This window comes from Apodemus sylvaticus, chromosome 11 (genome assembly GCF_947179515.1).
Source record: "Apodemus sylvaticus chromosome 11, mApoSyl1.1, whole genome shotgun sequence".
NCBI lineage: Eukaryota > Metazoa > Chordata > Mammalia > Rodentia > Muridae > Apodemus > Apodemus sylvaticus.
In genome coordinates, this window is record NC_067482.1 from 74,986,430 (window position 1) to 75,011,834 (window position 25,405).

The 25,405-nt window shown below is 49.8% G+C and overlaps 1 protein-coding gene across 1 annotated transcript in view; it reads left to right on the top strand.

The window, feature by feature from the left end:
- The window catches only part of Sorcs2 (sortilin related VPS10 domain containing receptor 2), a 380,275-nt gene that overhangs the window by 316,618 nt on the left and 38,252 nt on the right, over window positions 1–25,405 (top strand). Inside the window, exons 4-9 of the mRNA XM_052199229.1 lie at window positions 753–917; window positions 7,351–7,424; window positions 10,408–10,472; window positions 12,928–13,046; window positions 15,913–16,002; window positions 22,226–22,405. Coding sequence (XP_052055189.1) covers window positions 753–917; window positions 7,351–7,424; window positions 10,408–10,472; window positions 12,928–13,046; window positions 15,913–16,002; window positions 22,226–22,405 — 693 coding nt within the window. The remainder of the gene's footprint in view (window positions 1–752; window positions 918–7,350; window positions 7,425–10,407; window positions 10,473–12,927; window positions 13,047–15,912; window positions 16,003–22,225; window positions 22,406–25,405) is intronic.

A 25,405-nucleotide genomic window follows, 5' to 3' on the forward strand; every position in this document is an offset into this window, starting at 1 on the left:
AATGAAACACAAAACACCTGGTTTTGAACCCTCAGTAAGGAGGAAGTAGGGAGGGGCTAAGGGGGATACTAGAAGCACTGAAGGAGGAAAGGTCATCCAGGACGGATCTGGCTGTGGCTCCAGGCATCTGCAGCTTTTCCTGGAATGCTGGTTCCGCCCGGACCATCCCAGGTGTTCGCCAGGTAAAGAACCAGTTGATCAGCCTTGTGTGAAGAAGGGAGTGGGGGGCTCAGCTGTAAACCGCAAGGTCAGTGAACTTTCAAGGTGAGGGCTGTTGAAACTCTGGTTTTCTAGGGTTTGGTCTCTGACACTTAGTATGTGGCTACATGTTTTCAGGGGACACTAGTCAGCTGGCTGCAGTGACCTGGCAGCAGCCCTTCCATCCCTGTCAGCCCTTCGTCCCCCTTTGAAATCTAGACGACTAACCACCTAACAGCTGCCTCTTCTGTAGACAGGCACCTCCACTCCCAGCACCCACATTCCACACATCACCTGTAATATACAGTCCTCATTCAGATGTCCTGAGTGGTACCCACACCCACACCTGTCTCGTCTCTCCCCTGAGCCTACTCTTTTTTTTTTTTTTTTAATCATAGAGACCTTGAACTTCAGGATTCCAGGTCAAGCCTCAGCTCTGCCACAGTGCACCTGCAGAGGACCTTCAGGAGTGGGGTTGGGGTGGGGTGTGGCAGTGATGGAACACATGCCTCCCAACAGCGATCCTGATTTCTGTCTCACATTCTGTGTTTCAGATCATCCTGGTGAGCTCATCCCTCGGTGATCGGGAACAGAGCCTCTTCCTCAGCACTGATGAGGGCGCCACATTCCAGAAGTACCCTGTCCCATTCCTTGTGGAGACTCTCCTCTTCCACCCGAAGGAGGAGGACAAGGTGCTTGCCTACACCAAGGACAGCAAGGTAAGAGGATATGGGGTGTGAGGTCACATGACCCAATCATCAGATGACTATTAAGACAGAAGCAGTTTTCATGTCAGGGGACTCTGAACCCCCAGCCAATGAGGAAGAGCCTTGCTGGAGCGGGGAAGCATGAACCTCAATATTGCCCTCATTGACACACACATGTGACCATGTATCAGCATGGGGAGTCTCACACCAATGGTGTGTGTTACAATGACTAGCGGTGCCACCATACCATATAACAAGCAAGAGAAAGGTCCCAGAAGGGGTCTCTGGTCCTGGTGACACACATACAGTACCTGCCATTCTGTGGCTATCGAGTAAGTTGCCCTTGGCACACAGAGGCCTACGAGCTGGGTAAAGAAGTCTTAGATAATGCTGAGCCCTTACCCTCTGCCTTTCCTCCTCTGCCTTAGGCTAGACCATGCTCAGGTCGAGGGGCACCATTTGGTTTCTCACAGATTTAAGGGTTTAAGTGGCAAAAATGTGTCTTGTCACAGACCTAGAGGCCAGAAGTGTAAAATTAGTATCTCTGGGCTAAAGTTGAGTGTCCCTGAGTCTCTGGGTAGAAATGGTCCCCCTTTAAAGTCCTGATGGTCTCTGTGTGATTTGGGTTAAAGTAGCATTGCTATATCTTCATGGTTAAGTCTCTGCCCATCCTTAGAATGTCCACCGCATGCCAACATGGGCATGCTTGGTGTACTGATGTCGATGACTATATATATCCGAACCCTCCCAAAGGCCTGAACAGCAACTACTGGAAACTGCTGTTCATCAGCCCACGGGAGAGGGCCAGCATGTGTCTGTCCATGCTATCAGACCTCTGTACCTGAAGTACAACAAGTATGGACCATGTTCTTCCCATTCCTTTGCCCTTTCTCTGGTGCTAGCATTTAGTTGTGTGTTTCTGATAGTGTTTGATCACAATCTGCAGTCTCCCCCCCCCCCACACACACACTAGGGCTGAGTTCTGGGAAGGTAGCTATGTTGGATATACATATATATATATTAGGTTTTTCAAGACGGGAATTTTCTGTATAGCTCTGACTGTCCTGGAACTCACTTTGTAGACCTGGTTGGCCTTGAATTCAGAAATCTGCCTGCCTCTGCCTCCCAAGTGCTGGGATTAAAGGCATGTGCCACCACTGACCAGCTATATTTTAGCATTATAATATCAAGTGTTCTCTGAAAATGCTGGGTGGATAGATTATAGATGGACATAGTCAGGGATGCATGGATGGATGGATGGATGGATGGATGGATGGATGGATGGATGGATGATGGAAAGGTGAATGGCTGGATAGATTATATATGAGTATAGGGAAGGATAGATAGATAGATAGACAGGTAGACAGACAGATGGAAAATAGATGGATGCTTGGATTTTAGACAGATGGGCAGTATCTTAGTTTGGATTTTATTGCTGTGAAGAGACACCATGATCAAGGCAACTCTTATTAAGGAAAACATTTAATTGGATCTGGCTTACAGGTTTAGAGGTTTAGTTTATTATCATCATGGAGGGAAGCATGGTAGCGTACAGCAGAAATGGTGATGGAGGAGCTGAGAGTTCTACATCTTGATCTGCACACAACAGAAAGAGACTGTGTGCCACACTGTGTGCACAGTTTGAACATAGTAAACCTCAAAGCCCACATCCACAGTGGCACAGTTCCTCCAACAAAGCCATACCTATTCCAATAAGGTCACACCTCCTAATAATGTCATTCTCTGTAGCCAAGCATTCAAACACATGAGTCTTTGGGGGTCATACCTATTTAAACTACCATAGGTGGATTATGTATGTATGAATAGATTTGGACAAACTGATAGTTTGTGTGGATAGATAGATAGACAGACAGACAGACAGACAGACAGACAGATAGATTGATTATGAATAGATGGAGGTGGGGCCAAATAGGCAAGCAGATGAGTACATAGGTATGTGGGGTAGTGGAGCGGTGCCTGGGTAAGTAGGATGGTGGATGGATATGTGGGCGGGAGGTAGATGGTAAGTAAATAAATGGATGGGTGGGTGGATGGATGGATGGATGGATGGATGGATAGGAGTTGGTTAAATGAATGAACATTTGGATCAATGACAAATTCCTACTAACAGGGATCAGCCAGGTAAGAGAACCCCAAGTGGAGCCCTTGGTGATGGCCAAGGCCAGCTTTCCCCAGAGCCCAGCCTTCTTGCCAAGGTCTAACACATATTGTCTAGTGTCCCTGGCCTATGGCTGTCTGTCTGTTCCTATCTCTTTCCCTCAGGGCTGCACACCCTTATGGGTATTAATAGCAGTACTTAGCCTTCCATGTAATTAGACCAAAGCGCAGCTACGGCGAGTTATTTTCCTGAAGAAATTGACTGTGTTGCAATTGCTCCTTAATTTATGGTGCCCTGAAAAATTAATGGAGCTGAAACCTTGGTTATTTTCCTTGGCTCCATTCTGTGATGACAAGGAAAGAAAGGAGAGGAAAAAAAGTTTAATTGCTGTTATAAAAGGAACGAGGGATTTGGGGAAATTAGTAAGTGATGGCCGGCTTGAGTTTCATGGGGGCTTGGTGGTCTGTCAATGCTTAGATGCCCAAGAAGCGTGGTCTGTAGTGAAATCAGGCCAGCTCAGACTCTACAAATCTACAGATTTGCTGTTAGCCAGGCATCTGGACACTGCTAAGAGGTACACACTGTGAAGCACTCTGGCTCAGAGTAGTGTGCTGGGCATTGGTCCTAGGTCCTTAGGTAGCTGGGAATATGCCAGGCTTTTCTGGAATGTTCTGGGTGTGGTTCCTGGCTAATAGGGTCCAGGATTCCATGTGGCGCTCATCTGGGAAGAATGTTGGTCTCACCACATGGGTGGAACAAAACAGAAACTTGATAAGCTTCAACTTTGACCAGATAGAGTCATACACCAGGTCCAGAGCCACCAGGTAGGCACAAACACCCTATGAACAGGACTGAGCTGTTCACCCATACTCCTTTCCCCTGCTTTGCCATTCTCCCACTTCTCCTTCCTCTTCCCAGATGCCCACACTTGCTCCAACAAAGGCTCTGCTTCACTTGGGAGTACCCTGCCTCCCTCTGTTCCTTTCTCACTATGTTATGGTTTGGGACACAATCTGAGATACCTTACTATAATCTGGCCAGGCTTCTTGGGCGATACCCAATATGTGTTTCTCCCAAGTCTTAGCAAGATCCTAAGGCTCCTGGGACTGGTTCACCCTTTCTACCCAGCTCTTTCAGGAATACTGTCTCATCACCCACAGCCTTATCTCCCTGGACCTGAACTGTGGACCTGCTTTCTGGCGCTTATTTCTAAGTAAGATCAGATTCACTTTGTTTTGCTTTGCTTCCCACTTTTCTTCTCTTCCAGTCAAGAAACTCTTTGGGACTGGGGAAATGGCTCAGTCTGCAAAGTGCTTTTTGCACAAGCTTGAGGACCTGAGTTCAGATCCCCAGCACCTATGTCAAAAGCAGTATGTACATTTCCCTCTGCACTCCAGAGTTAAGCATGCTCTCTGAGACATGAGGATGTACCCCAAGGAGAAATGGAAAGCACCTCATCTCCATTTGGCTTTCCAAACCCTGTGAACACATTCCTACTCTGACCCAACTATTAGTCTAGCTGCAAGAGAGTCAGTGCAATGGTAGGCATTAGTGTTCCACCTCTGAAGACAACAAGGCATTATAAACAAGGGAGAATGAAAGCTGAGGACTTTCAATAGTGATGCCACCAGAACTCAGAGCAAAGCTGCTGGCCCTCTGGTCCCATATGAGGGTCACTGATATGCACTCCTAGGGTACGTTTTCATCACCTTCTCCTTGCCTTGGCTGTACTTTCTTACCCTTTCTCAGGGAGGCAATGCTTTAAAGTACATCCTACCAATCTCCTGAGACACACCCATAGAGATGTAGATTTTTAGCTACTCAGGTATCCCTCTGATGTTGGCTTTTGTTTATTTTCTATGTTTATCTTTTATTAAGCAGAAATGTTCTATTTCTACGAATTGATGACAGATAGTAAAATCACACACCCCCTCCATGAGAATGAATTGGAAAGGCTCCATAAAGCTCTGCGATGGGAATCATAAACACCAGCACATTGGTGGGGATAACAATGATAACACCCCCCCCATTAATGCAAAAATGTTGTCACTAGACCCCTAAATGTTTTTCTTCTTGACTGGCTGTGGATGTGAGCGATGCTCTACCAATTTGCAGATGTAGAAACTAATGTAGAAACTGATTCATGAGATGAATAGTGCACTTGCCCCCATCATTCAGATGACCCAGACAGAGGGCCAGAGATGGCCAGCCACTCTTCTCGGGGGACACTGTTTTACCACTGACATAGTACTGTGAACTTAGGTCTTTGAGATGGGAATTGCTATGTGCAAATGCTTTGTTATGCTGAATGATGTATTACCTCCCTGAACCTTAGTTCCCTCATCTTGTGAAAGTAGAAAGATTATTCTTCTGATGGTTGTGTCTGTGATCATGTATGTGCATGAGTGTAAGAGTCTGTAGGTGTGTGAGTGTGTGTTTCTGTGTGGGCTTTCAGTGAGACAGCATTTGATATAGATCACAGCCATGCTGAGCCATGTGCCTTGAGAGTTACTGAGCCTTGGGTTATCAGGCACAAATCCAGGGACTTCACAGAGCACAGGAGTACTTTGCCCATCCATCGGTCATCCAAAAGAGGGAAACTTCCTTGTTTAAAAGCTCTTTTACAAATGGAAGATAATGCTTTCTTATCATGTCATCCAGAGAAGGTGTTCACAAATACTATCCAGCTATCTGTTAGGCATTTTTGGTATCCAGCGATGCTTATGTATCTAGCTGGGACTCTCAACTCTCTCAGCTTCTGCTCAGAGGGCAGAGGCGAGGGTTCCCAGAGAGACCACTCAGCCCACCAAGCCAGAAATACCTGCTCTCCTGCTCTTTCTAGCTAGCCTTTGCCCCACGGCCAAATGTGTTCATTCATTCAGAAAACTCACTGCTGTACCTGCTAGACAAGGATCCATTCAGCAGAGGTGCAGAAGGTGAACAAGGTGGGCGAGTGCCCCAGGCAGCCAGGGTGCACAGAGATTGGAAATGGTGTGGAAGGAAGTGACCCTGAAGCTAGGGCCTCCACATCCGGGGCCAATTCCAGGGGCACTGTTCTGAGCTGAGGAGCTTCCACTGTACATTACCCAGATGCCTGGCATTTTGTAAGGTGATGGGAAACTGAGGCTTAGAAGAACCCAGAACATGTGTGGTCGCTCATCTGTGGATGAAAGGCTCTGGCAGAAGCCATGCCTGCTAGAGTCAAAGCTCCCCCCCCCTCAAAATGTCACTGCCAAGGATAATGTTTGGTGGGTGAGGAAACGAAATGTCATACAGGCACAGACATCAGAGACAGAGCCATAGGCAGGAATTTCCTTTCTGTTCACCCTCTGAAGTCAGCTGCAAGTAAAAGTGTCACACAGCTCTGAACCTAGTTCCGATGAAGACAGACTTCAATGTACAGAGCCCCGTGGCACCAAAGGGGTCTCCAATGTCCACATGTCTCCAGAAAGAGAAGAAGGGCATGGCTGTCATAGTAAGCCAGTACTGGAGGTGACACCTATGAAATAATGCAAATGAAAGATGCCTTAGGGACAGTGGTGACAGACTCGCCACATCCACGCCAGCTGTCTCAGTATGTGAAGGTTGGCATGAGAACCATGAGAAGGCAGGGACATAGGAGATGAGGGAGGAGGGAGGTGGGACTCGATGTGTCTGTCATGCAGCAAATGCATGCCCAGGTTATGTGCTCTACAGCTGCCAAAGGTGATGAGCTGCAAATCGTGACCGTCTGGAGAGAAGTCAGTCTGCCTCCATTGGGGTCTTCCCATCATAGCAGACAGAGGCATGGGCCCAGCAGGAGGCCAAGGCCACTCACCTCAAAACTTGTCCCTGACCCTACCTGAGAGATGAAGCCACAGCCCACACTGGCTACTCTCTGTCGCCCTCAGCCAATAGCCTCTTCTTCAGCCGCCTGCAGCTAGGACAAAGAGCAACACTCCCTGTCCAGTGAGGTCACCAGAGTCCTGTGCAGAAGTGTCCCACGGAGGGAAGTCCTGAGAAGGGCTGGAAGAGGGAAAGAAGAGGCAGGGTCCCATGTGAATCTGCCTGACTGTGCCACCTCAGACTGGACCAGGAGACGGAGCCCACCCTTGGCAACCCTTGGGATTTGGTTCTTTGTCCATCCCAAGAATTCACCTGCCAGGCTACCTGGGTGAGAAGACGTCCACGTGCAGCCCTCTCTTGGGCTTCAGCCCTTGGTGGTCAGCCTGCAGCTCCAGTGTGACTGGAGGACAAGAGTGACTTCCCTTGGGGGAGCCCCATAGCAGATCACTGTCACTTGGACCTCCCCACCAAACCACTGTCTCTCTTCTGTCTGCCCTACAGCTGTATGTGTCGTCGGACCTGGGGAAGAAGTGGACACTCCTGCAGGAACGGGTGACCAAGGACCATGTGTTCTGGTGAGAGTCCTTTCCACGGGAGTCTTTAATCCCCTCCTCACTCCAGGGGGTCTGTAGGGTCCGCTGTGTGCTCCTGGAGGTGTGTCCAGGCCTCCCATCCCTCACTGCCAGGCTGTGTGGCTTTGTATCCTTCAGGGCCACCTTGTCCTCTGTGTCCATCTACTGGGAAACACAGGGACCCTGGCACGGTACAGCTCAGGGTAGCTCAGGCTGCCCTCCTCCCAGCTCCTTGCCAACACAGCTCCCTTCTCCTGAGAGGTGCCCTGTGTGGTGTGCAGCCTCCCTTGCTCCAGGGATACCCAGGCCCCGCCTGCTTAGGCCTGCTTTCCTGCCCCACCAGTTCCATGGATCTCACTCCTTTGTCCCACAATATCACAATGTTCAATCCTTCTAGGAGCCAAAGACCCAGCAGCCTCTGAGGAATGGAGCAGGCAAGAGGGTAAATGAAGGTGGGATGGGCCTCAGGGACAAAGGCCACGGGGTGCTGGCTCCCCATTTGTATGACTTTCTGGGACCTCAGGGACCTGAGCATCATTCCAGCTCCACCACCCCAGTCAGGCAGCGCTGGGCCCAGAGAGCACAGGACAAGTGTTTGCACCATCGAGGACAGGCATCTGCCTAGGGCCCTGAGCAGTCAAGGGGGCAGGAAACCAGGGCAGCTGGCTCAGGGCCCACACTGTACCTGTCTATGAGCACAATTCACTTTCTACACATGCCCCTATCTTCATGGGCTTTCTGTTGCATGTACACACATACACATACATACATGTACTTTCATGTCCTTTCTGTTGTAGTGTAAATGGACATACAACTTTGTACTAACCTCCCAACCAGGCCACTATCCTGCCTCCAATGTGGATGCACACTACAAACACCTCCTTCCCATTCCTCCTTCTTGCAACTCATGATGTGCTTGCAAGGATCCAGTTCCCATGTTGGTTTTGAACACTGGCTCCTGACTCCTGTGCCCTCTGCTCCTGGGAGGAAGTAATGATTTTTCCTCTGTAGCAACACACTGGACTACACTTCCTGAAACCACATGGTGGCTGTCAGTCACAGGCCCAACACTGATATCCTCTGTGGGAAGCAGAAACTGCCCCATTGAGTCGCTCCCCAGAAGTCTGGGCTAACTTCAGGAAGTGTGATTTCTCCAGCGCCACAGACATAAGGCCCTCAGGGAGACTGTAGCATTGTCACCTGTCCCAAGCCAGGCTAATGGGGGATGGGGGGTCTCAGTCTCTAGCTAGAGAAAAGCCAGCCCTGAGATATGGGGAAGAAAGGACTAACATTCAAGCTGCTATTATCTTGGCCAAATCAGACTGGTTCTGCCCATAAGCTTCTCTGTGGCTTGGGGCTGTGCCTGTCATGTGGGAGAGTCACAGGATGCTTGGCAGCACAGCTGATTGGATCCTTTCTGGAACACGGTGACAGACAAGGGATGGCCTCTGTTATGAGCAATAGAGAATACTGTTTTGACAGCTTTGTCCTTGGGTCAGCAGGAGAAAGCACCAGGACCTCTGCTCTATCTCAGGCCTGGCTTGTTAGCAGCGTTGAAGCTAACCAGCACACTGGCTCATTAAGGAGATCCCGAGGAGTGTGTGGCAAGGGGCCTGTTCTGGGCTGTCACCTCCCCTTGGCGGTCAGCAGCCTTGGAGTGAAACCACGAAAGCAGACACTGACTGGTGCCGTGTTGTGAGTGAGCAAATGAATGGGTGAATGAGTGAATGAATGGGGTGCAGATGAATGAATGGCTGAGTAAGCAGGCGGATGAGCTTTTAAAAGAACACCTGGAGTGCACCTGCTCCCAGGACCTACCAGTGTGTAGCCATTACCCCGGTCCTTATGGCCTCTGTTCCAAGAAGGGAGCTTCCTGCCCATGTGCATGCTCTCTCCCTCCCTCCGTCCCTCCCTCTCTCTCTCCCTCCCTCCTTCTTCCTCCTCTCCTCTTTTCTTCTCTTCTCTTCTCTTCTCTTCTCTTTTCTCTCTCTCTCTCTCCCCCTCGCTCTCCCTCTCCCCTTTCCCCTCCCTCCCCTTCCCCATTCCCATCCCTCCATTCTTATCTCTTTTCTCTGTCTCTCCTATATAAATGAGTACATCTGGGATTTTGGAAAGGTCCCAGCTGAGTTTCTGACCCCTTAGCTCTCAGTCCATGTCTTAGTGATCCCTATCTCCAAAGCTTGGGATAGCGCTGGCAGAGTAGGTGCCACCGGCTCCTGGAGATGCTGTAGTACTTCTCTGGATGTCCTGTGGCTGCCTTCTAGAGGCCTAGCACAGGCTTCTCAATGGGGTCCTAGGACACAGACCTCACCAGTAGGGGTGCTCTGAGAAGAGTATGAATTCTGGGTCAAGCAGACATGGTGAGAGCTTCAGGCCACCCTGGACAGCACCCGTGTCCTTGGGCAAGTCATATAACCTATGAAATTTAAGGCTTAACCATGGCTTAGGGGAGTGTGGTATAGGTTTATAAAGGTGATATGGGAGAAAACTGCTCTCACAGAGCCTGTGTGTTGGAACAAACTTGGAAGGGATTTTTTACCTGGATCCCGTGGTGGGCAACTTGACCAGTCATCTGTCAGATGAAGGAGAATCCAGATCCTAGCTGGAATCCCAGTGAGCCTGTTAAGGGTGTGTGACCGTAGGAGCATCCCTAGGCACCTCTGATTTTCTCTCTGTGCAGACTTGGGCCAGCAGCCTCTGCCTGTGTCTCCACTGTGTCGTGAGACCCCCAGGAAGAAGTGAATCATATAAACGATGTTATAAACGAGGGGGTGCCAGCTTCCCCAAGCTTGAGCTGGATTTTTCCGGCTTCGTCAAGGCTCCCATTTGGACCTTGAAGGTCTAGTGAGGAGGACTGTATGTATCCTCTGGACTCACAAAACATGAGTAGCCCCAGATCCAGAGAGGCCATGTGGTCAGTAGAAGCCCAGGGGGGAGGTTTTAGCCACCCATTCGCTGATACCATCTTCAACCTCTTCTTTTCCAGGGCTGTGTCTGGGGTGGATGATAACCCCAACTTGGTCCACATGGAAGCTCAGGACCTCAGTGGAGGTAAGCAGGTGGTGTTCGGTCACAGGTGTGTCCGAGCTTTGTTGCCCAGTGGTGCTGCTAAGCTCGGCTCTTGTTCACTGGCCTATCCGCAGTGGTCAGCCCTGTGCACCGACCTCACTGTGCTCTGGTGTGCCGTAATTCAAAGCACACTCGTTTCCCGCTGGGGATGAATTGAAGTGGAGGAGCCCTGCTCTGTGGGAATTCTATTAAAAGGGCAATTTGTTCCAGCTCCTGAGCTCTGAGGCTTTCCTAGTGCATGGCCCCACCCAGCCTGCCTGAAGGCTGAGATGGCTCTGGTCTCAGTGGCTCCCCTCCCACAGGCAGGGCTGGGTCATGCCAACCAGTAACTTCGGAGCCTTCACACTGAGCAAGTCTCATGTTGGGAAAGTGACACTGCTGTCCTCTGCAATCCACGGGCACCAGCCAAGTGGAGCCCTGGGGGGTCCTGGGCAGGAACATTTTTGTCCTTCTTAAATGGGTTGATGCATGTGGTCAACAATGGATCCACACAGGTTCATTCCCTGTGTAGGCAGCCATTTCCAAATTCTCAGCCAGGGCTCCATACCTCAAAGGGTGGAACCAAATGTTACCACAGCTGTTGCCTTTGTAAGCAGGGAGCAAACCTCAGAGAGTGGGGTGGGCATTGGGTTGCCAAGTCTTAGGACACACACCCAATGCAGGGATGTACAAAGGTGACACCTGCCAGACTCCAAATGACAGCATGGCTGGCTGAGACTAAGGACATGCCACATCCTAGGATGAGCTGAGTCCTGGATCAGCGCTGTTTAGGGCCTTCACATAGCCTCCATTTTGGAGGAAGCAGAGTTTGTGTGCAGCAGGCTAAACTCTATATCAAAAGCCCCTGGGCCAACTTGGCCCATGAATGGGCCCCTGCCCAGATCCTGAAGATCTCACATCCCAATTCACCAGCCCCTGGCCTAGAGCCCTGCTGGAAGAGTCTGCAGAGTTTGGCAGCAGATCGCTCAAATCACCCCATCTCCTAACATATTGTTCATGTTATCCTCCGGAGGATGCTGTTCCACGATCACCACACTCCCGTTACCTGACTGGGACTGCCTGTCCGTGTTTATCTATTGTGGGCTTTTCCCCATCACCCCCAGGCGAGCTTGCCCAGCCACTCTTAGGACTCCACAGCGCCCTAGCACCCAGCTTTCCGTGCATTCCCCTGGCCTGAGAGCTTCTTGAGGTTGAGTGCTGACTGGTTCGCGGTCTCCCAGCAGAAGTGTTACATGCAGCCAGGCCCCCTGAGTAGACCTTTGTGCAGGCATCCTGCCTGTGTGGTGGATAGAAGGATGCTCACTGCCCTCACCATACCAGAGCGGCCTCATGGTCTATCTGCCTGTCTCCACAGCAGCAGTGCTCACTGCTCCCAGGAGCCAGTCCTCCACGACAGTCACCCACTGCTCAGGACCTTCCTCACGCAGCTTCTTCATGAATAATACAGGAATGGGAGTGAGAGTGGGTTAATGAATGAATAAACAAGAAATGAATGAATTGAAAGTGGGTTAATGAATGAATGAATGAGTAACAAGTAAGTGAATGAGTGAGGGTGGGTTAATGAATGAATAACAAGGAAATGAGTGAGTGAGCAAGTGAGTGAGTGAGTGACTGAGTTAATGAATGAATGAGTGAGTGAGCATATGAGTGAGTGGATGAGTGAGTGAATAGAGAATCGAATGAGTGAATGAATGAGTGGATGAGTTAGTGACTGAGTGGATTTGTAAGTGACTGAGTGAATGGATGGATGAGTGAGTGAGTGAGTGAGTGAGTGAGTGAGTGAGTGAGCGAGCATATGAACGGGTAGATGAATGAATGAGTGGATAAAATTGAATGAGTGGATGAATGGGTGGGTGGGTGAGAGGATGAATGAGTGAGTGAGTGACTGAGTGAGAGAATAACTGAGCCAGAGAGTGACCGAGTGACCGATTCCCGGCTGGAGTGAGTGGGAAGTCTGCAGTCGGGCTGTTCCCACCAGCCCTGGAAACATCTCTTAGATCAGAGACAGCAGCTTCCCGGCAGAACCCAAGTTCAGTTTGATGTACTGGAGCTTGTGAGGAAAGATGGGAGTTTGGGCTTTAAGTTAGAGGGAAAGTGTGTCCAGAGACACCAAGACCTGCCCAGAAAGGTGCCCAAGTCTGTGAGAGGGTGAGGCTTGGGCTGGGTGGGGCCCAGGGAGGTTCCTGAGCTGTCTGGTCGTCCCTTCCTTTGAATAATGGTTCTTCAACACACCAGCAACTTCTCCCCAGCAGCTAAAGAAATCCTGAATGGTGCCTGTCCCCACTGAGCTGGCATCATGGCGGGTGAGGCCATTTGAAAAATGAAACTCCAGACCAAGCCAAGGTGCTGGTGTTACCAAGTGGTCGGATCCCAGAAGTCCTCGCTGCTCCTGAGTCTCAGCAGGGTCTGTATCTCCTGGCTTTTCTTATTTCTGCAGGCTATCGGTACTACACGTGTCTGATCCACAACTGCTCAGCCCAGCCACACACAGCGCCCTTCCCTGGCCCCATCGACCGCGGGTCCCTGACCGTGCAGGATGAGTACATCTTTTTGAAGGTGAGTGTTTCAGGTGCTGGGAGGGGACAGTGCATGACCCTTTGCCATCAAAGAGTCAAGAAACACCACTTCACTTCCGAATGCCACTTAGCAGGGCTTAGAGTCTCTGCATCTTTATGGCGGCTGGAACATCTAGAGGTGCCCAGGCACCAGAACCTTGTCTCAAAGTTGTTCCTGATTTTCTCTGCCCACCATGTACCTGCCCACCATCTGGAACCCACAAACCCAAGTATATACATTTCACATTTACATTTTCATGATTCGGGTCTTACCCTGTATGCTCTGGTTATTGAACCCCCGTGACCAGGACACTGCTGTGGTGCCCCCAGTATAGATCTCAGGCTAATTGGGAAAGGCTTGTAAACACTGCCAGGAAGCTTCTTGGCCATTTCTAGAGTGGGGAGCCTGGGCCCTGCTGGACTTGCTAGCCCAGATAATCTTTCAGAGACAAGGCCAGGGATTGGTTTCCATGGTGATTCTAAACCCCAGCAAGTTGAGACCATCAGCATCTCCAAGTTCATCTACAGAGACAGGCCATGTCCTTGGATTCCACTGCTGGTCCCTGTGCTGTCCTATAGAACTTTGGGAGATGAGCTCAGAGCCTCCTGCAAGAGAATTCCAAAGAGCATCCCAATGTCCTGTCAGCAGAGGCTCCTTTCAGGTTCCCATTCTTCTTCCCTGGCCGATCCCCATGGCGCTCCTTCCTAAGCAGGGGCTATCACAATAGTGCTAGCCCCTCTCTCAACTTATCAGGAAGCCCTGGGCCCCAATGACCTCACTGTATCACTGGCCACACCCACCAAGTCCTCTGCTCTGCATTTGTACCTATGGGTCCCTATACCTGTCTCTTTTGGTAGCTACCGGTTCCCATTCCTGCTCTGAAATGGTTTCTGTTGCTAGAGATAAAACCAAGCCACCATGTGTCATGGAAGGCCCACTCCCTTCACCATCAGAGTGGCCATTCCTTGCACACTAAGCCTCCACCAAGGGTACAAGTGAGTGGCTTCCCCGGGGAACGAGAACAGGTGAAGCCTAGCTCTGCTTCTGGCCCTGAGCTCATCCACCAGACGGGCTTTGGGAATGGGCCCATCCGCTTCTTTGGGACACTCTCAGGCACAGCATCCCTCGCCTGTCTTCTGTCTCTGGGGATAGCAGATGCTGTGGAGGGAGGGGTACCAGGCCTTCCTACCACAGAGACCCTTCTCCAAGTTCCTAGAACCTCTGCGTGTCCAGGTCATAGCTGTTCTACCAAGACCTGGACACCTTCAGACCAGAGTCCCTTCCTTCACAGATGGGTTCTAGCGGAGCCTTGTCATCTTTGCAGTGGTAGAAGGACAGTCCTCTGGGAGTGCACCATGGGGTTCTGAGAGCACCATCCCATTTCCAGAGAAACTGAGCTCAGAAAGCTGCTGTACCCTTGGGAGACTTTCTCAGAGATAGAATTTGAAGTAGTATGCCTACGAGCCAGCTCTACACCAGACAGCCCCACAGGTTAAAATCTGTATACACTGGGACTCACACTGGGATTCACATGTAACTCATGCTCACACACACACCACAGCATACCAGGCAGCCCTCCACACTGAAACCTGCATACACTGGGACTTACACCCACCTCAGGCTCACACCCACATATACCCACATGGAAACTCCATAAATGCATTTTGTAGGTGCACACACACACACACACACACACACAGCACTTATATATGTTCACACACAAACACATGCTTATACAATACATTCCTATACATACATGCTCACATGCACACATGTACATGCTCACATATACACTCTTATCCACAGATATTTACACACATTCACATCCACAGTGCACACACAGACATGCATGCGCATACACAGAGAGACCCGCCTCATGGAGATTCATGAGGCTCCACACCTACCCATGTGCACACACTGAGAACAGAGAGCTGTCTCTGAGAAGCCCCCACCACTAAGTCCTTTCCATCTCTCCTGATCTCAGCCTTGACCACCCAAGGGAGCAAAGGCCTCTTCTCCAGCCTTCCCTTCGATGCAGGAGATAAACTGTGTACTCTCTGGGCCTCCGTTTCCTCATCTGTTTGGTGCAAACCCTCAGGGATGTGTGCTTTGCAGTCAGAGGCACTGCCCTGGTGCAGTGCCAAGGGTAGTGCTGGTCATGTAGATGGGCCCTGGGAAATGCAACTTATTTTGGTTCCCATGCCTAGAAAGCTGGATGGTCACTTTAAGCTCACACTTATTTTCCGCCTGTCTATACCTCTACCCAAAGTCTGTCTTGAGAGCACTTTGGAAAATGGAACTTTCTCCACCTTGTCCCATGACTGGGCTACAAGGAGACAGGATGCTAAGAGATGGGTGAGAGGCAGGTTCTTGTTACCAGAAAGATGTGGGAAGTCCCTAGAGTTGACGCACTCTACGGGGGGCTTTGAATAAGGAGCCTACAATTTCAGGCAGAACGAGACATTGTGACCATGACAGAGAACCTTCCAGAAACAACTGGGAGGGAGAGCTACTTTGCTCAGTCTGGGGCATTGCCATCTGCCCTGGTGAAGAGCCTGGCAAAGCCAATCGGCTTCCCATGGCAGCTGGGAAGCAGAGAGGGACCCCTGTGCTAGCTGGCTTGCTACCCACTTCTGCTCCAATTTAGGATAGATCTCTGCTCTGTTAATCCTTTCTGAAGATGCTCTCGTAGACACAACATGAGGTGGACCTCATCATCTCGTCTCTTAGGTGACTCTGCGTCCAGGAAAGCTGCCAGTCAAGAGGAACCGCCATGGCACATGGCACAGCCACTGTTGTCTGCATTCAAATGGAGAGTGGAGTTTGATGGGAGGTTCTGTCACTTGACGCTGTGTTTCTCCCCTAGGCGACATCAACAAACCGGACCAAATACTATGTCTCCTATAGACGCAGTGATTTTGTCCTGATGAAGCTGCCCAAGTATGCCCTGCCCAAGGTGAGGTGGTCCTTCCACATCCTTTGCCAGATGCAAAGACTATGAGACCTTAGACACTAGGGTTTGGGATCCCAAGGTCAACTGAGAGAGGAGCGAAGAATGGATGTGGTCACACTTTCACAGCCTCTGCCTGCCCGTTATAATAAAGTATCTGTGGAAAGAGCAAAAAGAAAGTAATTAGATGAGAAGGCAGAGCATGTGCAAAGGACCTGGGGTAGAGGGCATAGCCAAGGGCAGTGTAGAGTTTCAGGAAGACAGCCTCTCAGGGCCTCTATGACCAGAGGCTTAACCTTCTTATTTGTGAGCTATGGACCTAGGTACCTCAGACTTTTCTGAACCAAAGGGAAAAGGTCAACAAGGCCTTTCTTCAACATCTCCTCAGAAACAGAGAAGATAGGACAGAAAATAATGAGCTCACTAAATTTGCTGCCTAGCTGAGTAAACAAAAGCTAACAGTTTTCTTTCAACAAAGGGTTGGAGGTGAGGGGCTCTACTGGGCCTGTCAGGGTTATAGTCCTGGTCCTTGTGCGGAGAAGAAGGTTCTAATAAGTCATGTCCACAAGGCATGGTTTCTGCGACCCTGAGCACAACTCCCTGGGGCCTCCCAGCACCTGAGCCCTCTACCAGGGGCCTGTGACCTGATCCCTCCTGCTCACCCAGCTCAGCAAAGCACTGAAGAACATCCTGTCAACAAGCCATAGGCCCAATAACTACGTTTCCTAATCAGATTTTGTTGTTTTATGGAGAACTTGCAACTCTTGCCTGCTTCCTCCCAACAAGCCATCCCTTCATTTTTTGCTTTTTGAAGTCACCTGAATAATGTCAAAAAAATGGAAATGGCTGCCTCAGCCTAAAGGGATTCCCCAGCTAAGATCCCTTTCCCTGAATCCCACCCTGCCCTGGTCCTCCCTGGTCACAAAACAAAGTGACCTTCGTATGGCTAACTCAGGTGACAGGCTGCAGGACTTCAAGCTGAGGAGTTAGCACCCTGCTCAGCCCAGCCATGGTGCAGATATGTGGGTATCCCTGTAAGTGCATCCCCTACACTGTGGGGGTTCACTGGTGAGAGTTTCAGGAAATGGACCAAATACACAGATCATTAGCATGTTAGTCGATGTCCAGCAGAATGTCATCCTATGGAGTTAGGTCAGGCTCAGCACGGTGTGGCCTGGTTCTATGTAGAACCATGCCTTCCCTGCTCCGTGTCTAAGGGGGTAAACAATGCTTTTCTGCCATCTTGATCAACCCACTCCTGGATGCTTGGAAGTGTAGACAGCTGCTAAGACGAGTCCGCATCCTTGGTTTGAATTGTCGACTTGTAATGACTGTTTCAAAAATCCTGTAGTTCCCTAGCAGAGAAAAATGTTCTTGCAAAGAATCTACAGAACCACAAATTATATAAAAAGCTCTCACAGGGATAAGGCAAAGGCAAATTTACTTGAAAGAACAAAAATCATTCTGTATTTGTAATAAATTTATTTAAAGTAAAATAAAATTCATATCACACAGAATAGAGGAGAGTGGTGTTGGAAAGAATGGCTGAGTCCAAGCTCTAGGGCCTTCGCCCTGCTCCTCCTTGGCAACAGTGGCACTGCAGAGTATAGGGTCATGGCCACTGTGGGATTCTTCAGTCTGTTATAAGGCTCCGGCATCCAAGCATCAGACGATATGTGTCAGTTTTTGACAGTTTAAGCTTTTGAACTAGGAACAGTACCCACACCTGCCCTTTCCTCACAGCAGACAAATGTGTGTGCTTTCCTGGAACAGTTAGCATGTGGCCAGGCTGGGTACTTTAGACTTTTCCCTCCAGGCACAGGCCTATGCTCTGATATCAGTGGTCATGGTCAGCTGAAGCAGGGTTACAGCATGTCTACCTGCCTTTTCTTTGCCTCTATCTTCTTTGGGGGACAGGTTTTTAAGGACTAGAATGTCTAAGCGTGTGGATAAGGGGCCCAATGTCACCATACCTCACACATGTCAGTCTGGTTCTCAGTGTTGACAAAGCCTTTAGTGATCAGAGACAAAAGCAACAAGGTAGTCTCACAGAAAACAGACAATTGAATTTGCAGTTATTGTATCATACACTCAATCCAGTTTTAGAGGACATGATGGGACATGTCTATTAACCCTAACAATTGGGAGACTGGGGGTGGGGTGGGATTATGAATTTGAGGCTAGCAGAAGCTGAAGGGCAAGATCTTAAAAGTTCAACACACACTCACACACACACACACACACACATTTTCCAGTTTTACTCATCAAAGATCACAAGGCAACAGGCAACACAAGGCAACAATCACAGAGAGGCAGAACATGATCTACTCAGAACTGAAATCATGCCTAAGAAAGGCCATCTGGTCGACCTGCTGGGCAAACTTCAGTAGAATTGTCTCAGAGAACTGCAGGAAGACATTTCACACAAAAGAAATGTCTGCAAAGAGATAGGAAATGTTAAGGATGCCATAAAAAGAAACCCTGGCATAGTAATTAGAAAGAAATAGGAAAAATAATAAGCAAGTAAAGTCCACCAGAAGGATTCAGAAGTAGATCTGGGCAGGCAGAGAAAGAATCAGAGAACTTGAGGACAGGATAGTAGAAGTAGCCAAGACCTTTTGACACCATCACCAAAGTAGCACATACACACCCAGAATCCTAAAGAGACATGAGAGCAAGGGGTAGAGAGATTAAACCAAGAAACAGTGGCTTCCTGCCAACTCCCAAATCATGAAATGCATGAGTGTGAATATCTCAAAGGTTGGCCAGTCTCAAGTGTGGAAAACACAAAGGCATGTTCAAATGTACATTTTGATCAAATGATAAAGCCAGAAAGATGAAGGAGGAGTCTAGAAAGTAACACAAGAGATACCACTTGTCATAGATGAGGGATTTCCTGCTTAGATAATCTGCATATTTCTTACCAGAAGGCTGGGAAATGGAGTAGCCAAAGCACTGACAAAATAGGAAGAAGGTTCTGGCTCATGGGAATGCTTCCTGAATTTCATATAAAAACCTATGCTAGGGTGGAGAGATGGCTCAGCAGGTAAGAGCACAAGTTGCTTTGCAGAGGACTAGTGTTTGATTCCAAGCACCTATGTTGGATATCTTACAACCTCCAGTAACTCTAGCTCTCGGGGATCTGATGTCGTCTTCTGGTCTCTATGGAGACCCATGTGTATGACGTACATTCACACAGACACATAAAAAAAAACCTTAAAAATAACTATGGCATATTTCATTGGAATTCCATATGGAGGTCCACAAGAAATTCCTGCCATCATGCTTATTAAAATGTTCTAAAACCGTTTATATGTATAGTATGCTATGATTTATGCACAGTTTTTGGTTTGCTATGACCATATGCACAAACATAGAGGTGATGTGACTCACACATATGTCACGTCTACCTGCTTGCCCATTCCTTCTTCCATGTTCCATCTCTTCATCTCAAGGTAAGGATCTGGAGAAATTCTAGGACAGTTCTCAGGATTCATTCTGCCCTTCATCTTAGTTTGCCCGACCTCACAGTCTAGCTGACACTTAGCTTCACAGGGAATCCATCTTCCTCTGCATGTGACCATGCGTTCATGATCACCAATGAGAAATTAACAAGGTTTTCTTGTTTCACTTCTGAGGTCACCATATGGAGGCCCACCCCTCTCCCCGTCTCCCCTGTTCTCGCTGCCTTACATTCAGTGTGATGCTGGAACTCTAACACCCATCTTGGACCCTGAAGGCAAGCACCATGTCCTGGGACAGTAGAACGATGACCCAGCAGAAGCCCCTACCCTGGTGACTTTGTAGGTCCTCCACACTAGCCTGCCCTCCACTGGGCTCCTATCACAGGCAGGAGACATCTTAAAGACTTCTGAGTCCATTGATAATAAATATTAAGAAACTAGTGTTTTCCTTCTGCAGATCTTTCAGGGCCACGTGTGCCAACCACATGTGAAGGTTTTGTGCATCTGTTAACAATGGAGTTAAGGCATGGTTTTGCTTGCTTCTCTAAAAACAAAAACTGTGAGGAAAATAAATGGGGTTTTATGAAAGTACAAAGGGTTTGTTACACTAGTTAGCAAGGCTTCTGTATGACCTTTCTCAGTACTGGCCCTCAGGAAGGGCATAAGCAGCCTGCTGGGGAGGGAACCGGTCTGAACTTCACCATAACAGGCTAACAGCATGCAACAATCGTTCTAAAGACATTCCCTGTCTCTGATGTGGCAATCTCCCTTCTTAGAATTCATGGGAAGGAAATAAGCAGAGTCAGGGAGGGACTTGGGTCTAGAAACATCCCCTTCAGTCCTCTGCAGCAGGAGCATACATGGCTCAGTGAAATATGGCTGGGCCACAAATACCTATCACGCAGTCATTAAAAGTGGTGTTTATAAATAACGCTAGTGGCAGAGGAAGAGACACCCATGCAGTGTGCAGAGCGAGCTATAAACCAGACGTGGGGAGTGTGTGAATCATGCTTAGGAGGGGGCCTGAGCAAAAACATGTTGAAGTGTTAATTCCAGGTCTCTCTAGAGGGGCGCTGTGGACAGCCCCAAGCTGCTTCATAGCTTACAGGAAGCGTTTGCGCAGGGCATCTAACCAGTTAATGTAAGTGGAGTTCGATCAGGACTGTCACCTGAATTACTGCACCCCGGCGTGCAAGCTCCCTTTGCTCATCCCTCCTATAAGCCTGACTCCCCTGCCAAGGCTTCTTGTGGAAAGATCCTCACTCTCCACACGGTTCTGGCGGATCTGCTTATGCACCATAGCCCAAGCCGATATGCATGTCCTCCCCGGTGGACTGCAAAATGGCCCCCAGCCAAAAGCAACATATCCTGCCTCCTGCCCACAGCTCGGAAACTGGGGTGGGCACATGGGTGTTGGCCAGCCTGTTCCCACAGGTACCCCAGAGCCCTCCATCACCCTGCTGTCTAATGTCACATATGGGACTGGGCTCCGCATGAGTCACACACCTCTTATTTCATCTTGTCTGTGTATCTGGTTTATGTCTGTAGACGCAGGGCCCAGATCCTTTCCTGTGGGGTCCTCCAGCTTTAGAGGTATATGATAGATGCTTCACATATTGAACCCCTTTTTTGCAAAGCCCCACCTCTGCATTTCTAAGGGTCCTGTTATGTAGCCCAAGCTGACCTCAAACTCATAGTTTTCCTACCTTAGCCTCCTGGATTCTGGGTTCCAGAAATGTACTACTATGCCCAGCTCAGAAATGCCTTTTGGACACATGGCATAGGGTGCAATCTGACAGGGAGAGGAAGGGCCAGGTCCAACACTCAGGAGTCCAACGGGTCCCTCATCAAAGAGATACAAATAAAAATCACTACCCCAAGTAAGCACACCCCAAAAGGCATGAGGGGGAGGGGTGTCTTCATGTTAGGGCACCCCATACCCTACATCCATCTTCAGATCCTATAGCCTGGCAGAACCTTGTCAGAGGACTGAGGGATTTCAAAGAGTGAAAGACAAAGGCTTGCAGGATCCCAGGATGTTCATCTGGGAGATGGGACTGTTTTCATACCTAGGCTTAGCGACCCCAGCTGCAGCTTCTCCGGTCAGTCCACACAGATCTGAACAAAGGGGGAACAAGGAGCAGAGGTCAGCCCAGCTCTGCCTTGCACATGATAGGGCTCTTTTTCAGAATTGTAGTTGTTCCGCTGATTCCCACAAAGCTACCTGGCCCATGGGGGTAAACTGAATCCTGGAGCCATTGCCTGGGCTGCTGCTCTTCCAGCAGTTTTTGTCCCATGGGGCCAAGGGCTGGGTGTGCAGGATGGTGGATAGGTGGAGCTTGTTTGCAGGGCACTATGAGGGTACCACGCTCTGACTGTCACAGCAAGTTCTTCCTTTCTGAAGTTTAGGGCAGAGGTAGGGCTGGCAACGGGTCCTGATGCAAATGTGTCATAAACAGGTGCTGGACAAATGAAGGGAAGATTGACTCCCAGGATGGGGGGGCCAACCCTGTACCTGTTACTTATTCTGACCACGTGGGCGTACTTGGGGGAGCCCTTCCTCATTGTAGGGAGATGGACGATGTCCAGTGGGGGTGAGGAAGAGGACTCATCCCCAGACATGGAGTCTATGGAGGTGAAGCCACCTGCCCACAGAGCTGAGCATGGCTCCTCAGGATCCCACCCCTGACCAGCTGCTCCCCAGGGCAGAGGGGAGGTGTCACTGTGCCCCAGGCTACCATCTCTGACAGCTCTTCTGTCCCCAGGACCTACAGATCATCAGCACAGATGAGCAGCAGGTGTTCGTGGCCGTTCAGGAGTGGAACCAGGTGGACACCTACAACCTGTACCAGTCAGACCTGCGTGGAGTGCGCTATTCGCTGGTGCTGGAGAATGTGCGCAGCTCGAAGCAGGCTGAGGAGAACGTGGTCATCGACATCCTTGAGGTAGGCGGCACCAGGCATGTGTGCATGGTAGGAACAGCTAACTGCTCACGCTCCCCCCCCCCACCCCCAACCCCCCCCCCCTCTCTCTGGTCTCCCTGACCTAAGGAATGCAGATACCTGCAAAGCACCAGATGTTTCAGGCTTTAGAACCAGAGGCTGAAGCATAGGGAATTAAAGGCAGAGAGGGAAGCAGATTTCCTAATGAGCGTCATTGAGATGGTGTTTGCTAAGGAGAAGGAGATTCCTGATAGATGACATCGTGCAGAATTGAGATCAGTCTTTTAGCATGCAAGGCCTTCCCTGCGCAAAGGTGGCCACAGCCAGGTATTGTTTGAGCAGCCATCCTGGAGCTGGGGGAGACTCTCTGCTCTGTCTCCTCCTGCCCCATGACTTCTCTTTCCTCTCCCTGCCTAAGAGTTGGCGTCTGTCACCTCTATATATCTCTCCTACCAGTCCTCACTCCACCACATACATTGTCCAGCCTGGCCTGCTGTGACTGGCCTCTCCTGCTACCTGCCTGAGATGACAGGGTCCCTGCCTTGCCCCCTGCAGGGGTCCTGGCCTTACCCCGGCTCCACACAAGTCTCCACAGGGTCTCACTCATGCTAAGGCACCGACCCAAACTTCTGGAGTTCACACCAAAGCTCTCCACTGGGGAAAGTACCCTCATGCACAAAAAGTTCACCTGGCAAGGGCCTGGTCTGGAAAGGCTCCTCACAATCCTTTTTTCTCTTGTGGATACCATGGCCAGGGGTGGCAATATTATTTAGCCCATGTGCAGATCAGGAAACTCAGGCTGTAGGTTCAGCAGAACTCCCCTCCCCCACCAAGCCCTCCCACATCAACCTTTCAAGACAGACCAGATCTGAGCAGAGCCAGCCACACTGTCTACAATGACCTTCCCTTATATCCGCTCCTGGGGCCCCAGGCCAGTTGGGGGGAGCCATAGGAGGCCCACTGGTACTACTTCTGTTGGAGAGTGAGTCTGGCTCAGAGGGTAGCCCTTGGCAAACAATGGGCTTCGTTCCTGTGAGTGGGAGGGGACCTCCCAGGTGGAGGGAGCCTCAATGTGTCTCCAGCTGTCAGCGGCAGTGTGGAGCCATTATCCCCAGCAAAATGATGAATGTAATCGTTTGTTTGTGAGGAGAGCCCATTTGTCAGTGTTCCCTCCCAGCTGGGGCTGCAGAGGGACAGTGCCATCCTGCAGCCACCCTCTGGCAACATCTGAGCACTGGAGCCCTCAGAGACTCAGAGACTCAGAGACAGGGCCGCTGCTCCAGGTCAGGGTGAGCAGTGATAGATGGGAGGGTGTCATGGACAGGTCTGACATGAGGGGGCGCTGTCTACCCTCTCCACAGATATCCTTCCCGCACATGCTGCCTGCCACACTTGGGGTATCACCCTCAGTCACTGGCAAGGACTCTCCACATGCTGACCACCCTCCGCTCCCCTGTGAAGACTGCCAGCAATGTCCTTGAGCCCACACTGTCCCTGGGACACAGAGCAATGCCTTTTGACAAGTCTAGGGGGAGTCAGAGTAGGCCTCCTGGAGGAGGGGTGCAGCCTTGAAATGAGGCTGAGCAGGAGTCAGCCAGGTGAGGAAGCAGTGAGCTGAGCCAGGCACAGACAGAGACCACCGGGGAGAGGCTGGAGGGCATGGAGAGGTTCACACAGCCAGGTGCCAGGACAGCATCCACTGCCCACCAGCTGGTGCCTCCCAAATGACTCATCCTCTCTGACTTCATCAAATGGGAAGTAGCAACAGGCTCAGACCCGGTTCTCCAGCACCTGGGCTCTTATCTAGGCTCAGGTATGTGTTTGCTGTGTTGTCTTTGGCAGGTTACTTAACCTCTCTGGGCTTGGGTTCTGGGGTGTGAAGCAGCATCCATAACAATGCCCTCTTTTAAGATTCAGAGGCCCAGTCCAAACTCCATGTTCCCAGGGCCACCTACTCTGGCACTAACGGTGGTGAGTGGGGAAGAGTGTGGCTTGGCAGATGGTACAGGAATCTCCTGCATATGGACACCAGGAAGCCAGCAGCATGTCCAGGTTTTCTGCTGTTGAGTCGCAGGGTGATCCAACAGGTCTGTGAGACCCCTGGTTGTGTGGCCTCCTCATAGCCTATTAGATTTTTTTTAAAGATTTATTTATTTACTATATATAAGTACACTGTAGCTGTCTTCAGACACTCCAGGAGAGGGTGGGTGTCAGATCTCATTACGGATGGCTGTGAGCCACCATGTGGTTGCTGGGATTTGAACTCAGGACCTTCGGAAGAGCAGTCAGTGCTCTTCACCGCTGAGCCATCTCTCCAGCCCAGCCTATTAGATTTTGACAGAACTTTTCTGAGTCGCTATGTTAGAATCAGGAAGAGATATGGGATTAGTTTGATCTTCTTATATTTGTTGAGGTCTGTCTTGTGACCAATTATATAGTCGATTTTGGAGAAGGTACCATGATGTGCTGAGAAAAAGGTATATTCTTTTGCTTTAGGATGAAATTGTGTGTGTGTGTATATATATATATATATATATATATATTAAATCCAGTTGGGCCAAAGCTTCAATTAGTTTTACTGTGTCCCTGTTTAGTTTCTGTTTTCCTGATTGGTCCATTGAGGAGAATGGAGTGTTGAAGTCACCCACAATTATTGTGTTAGGTACAATGTGTACTTTGAGCTTTAGTAAAGTTTCTTTTATGAATGAGGGTGCCCTTGCACTCACTGATAAGCGGATATTAGCCTAGAAACTTGGAATACCCAAGACATAATCCACATATCAAATGATGTCCAAGAAGAATGGAGGAGTGGCCTCTGGTTCTGGAAAGGCTCAGTGCAGCACTGTAGGGCAATATCAGAACAGGGAAGTGGGAAGGGGTAGATGGGGTAACAGGGGGAAGGAAGAGGGCTTATGGGACTTTCAGAGAGTGGGGAGCCAGGAAAGGGGAAATCATTTGAAATGTAAATAAAAAATATATCGAATAAAAAAAAGAAAAAAGAAA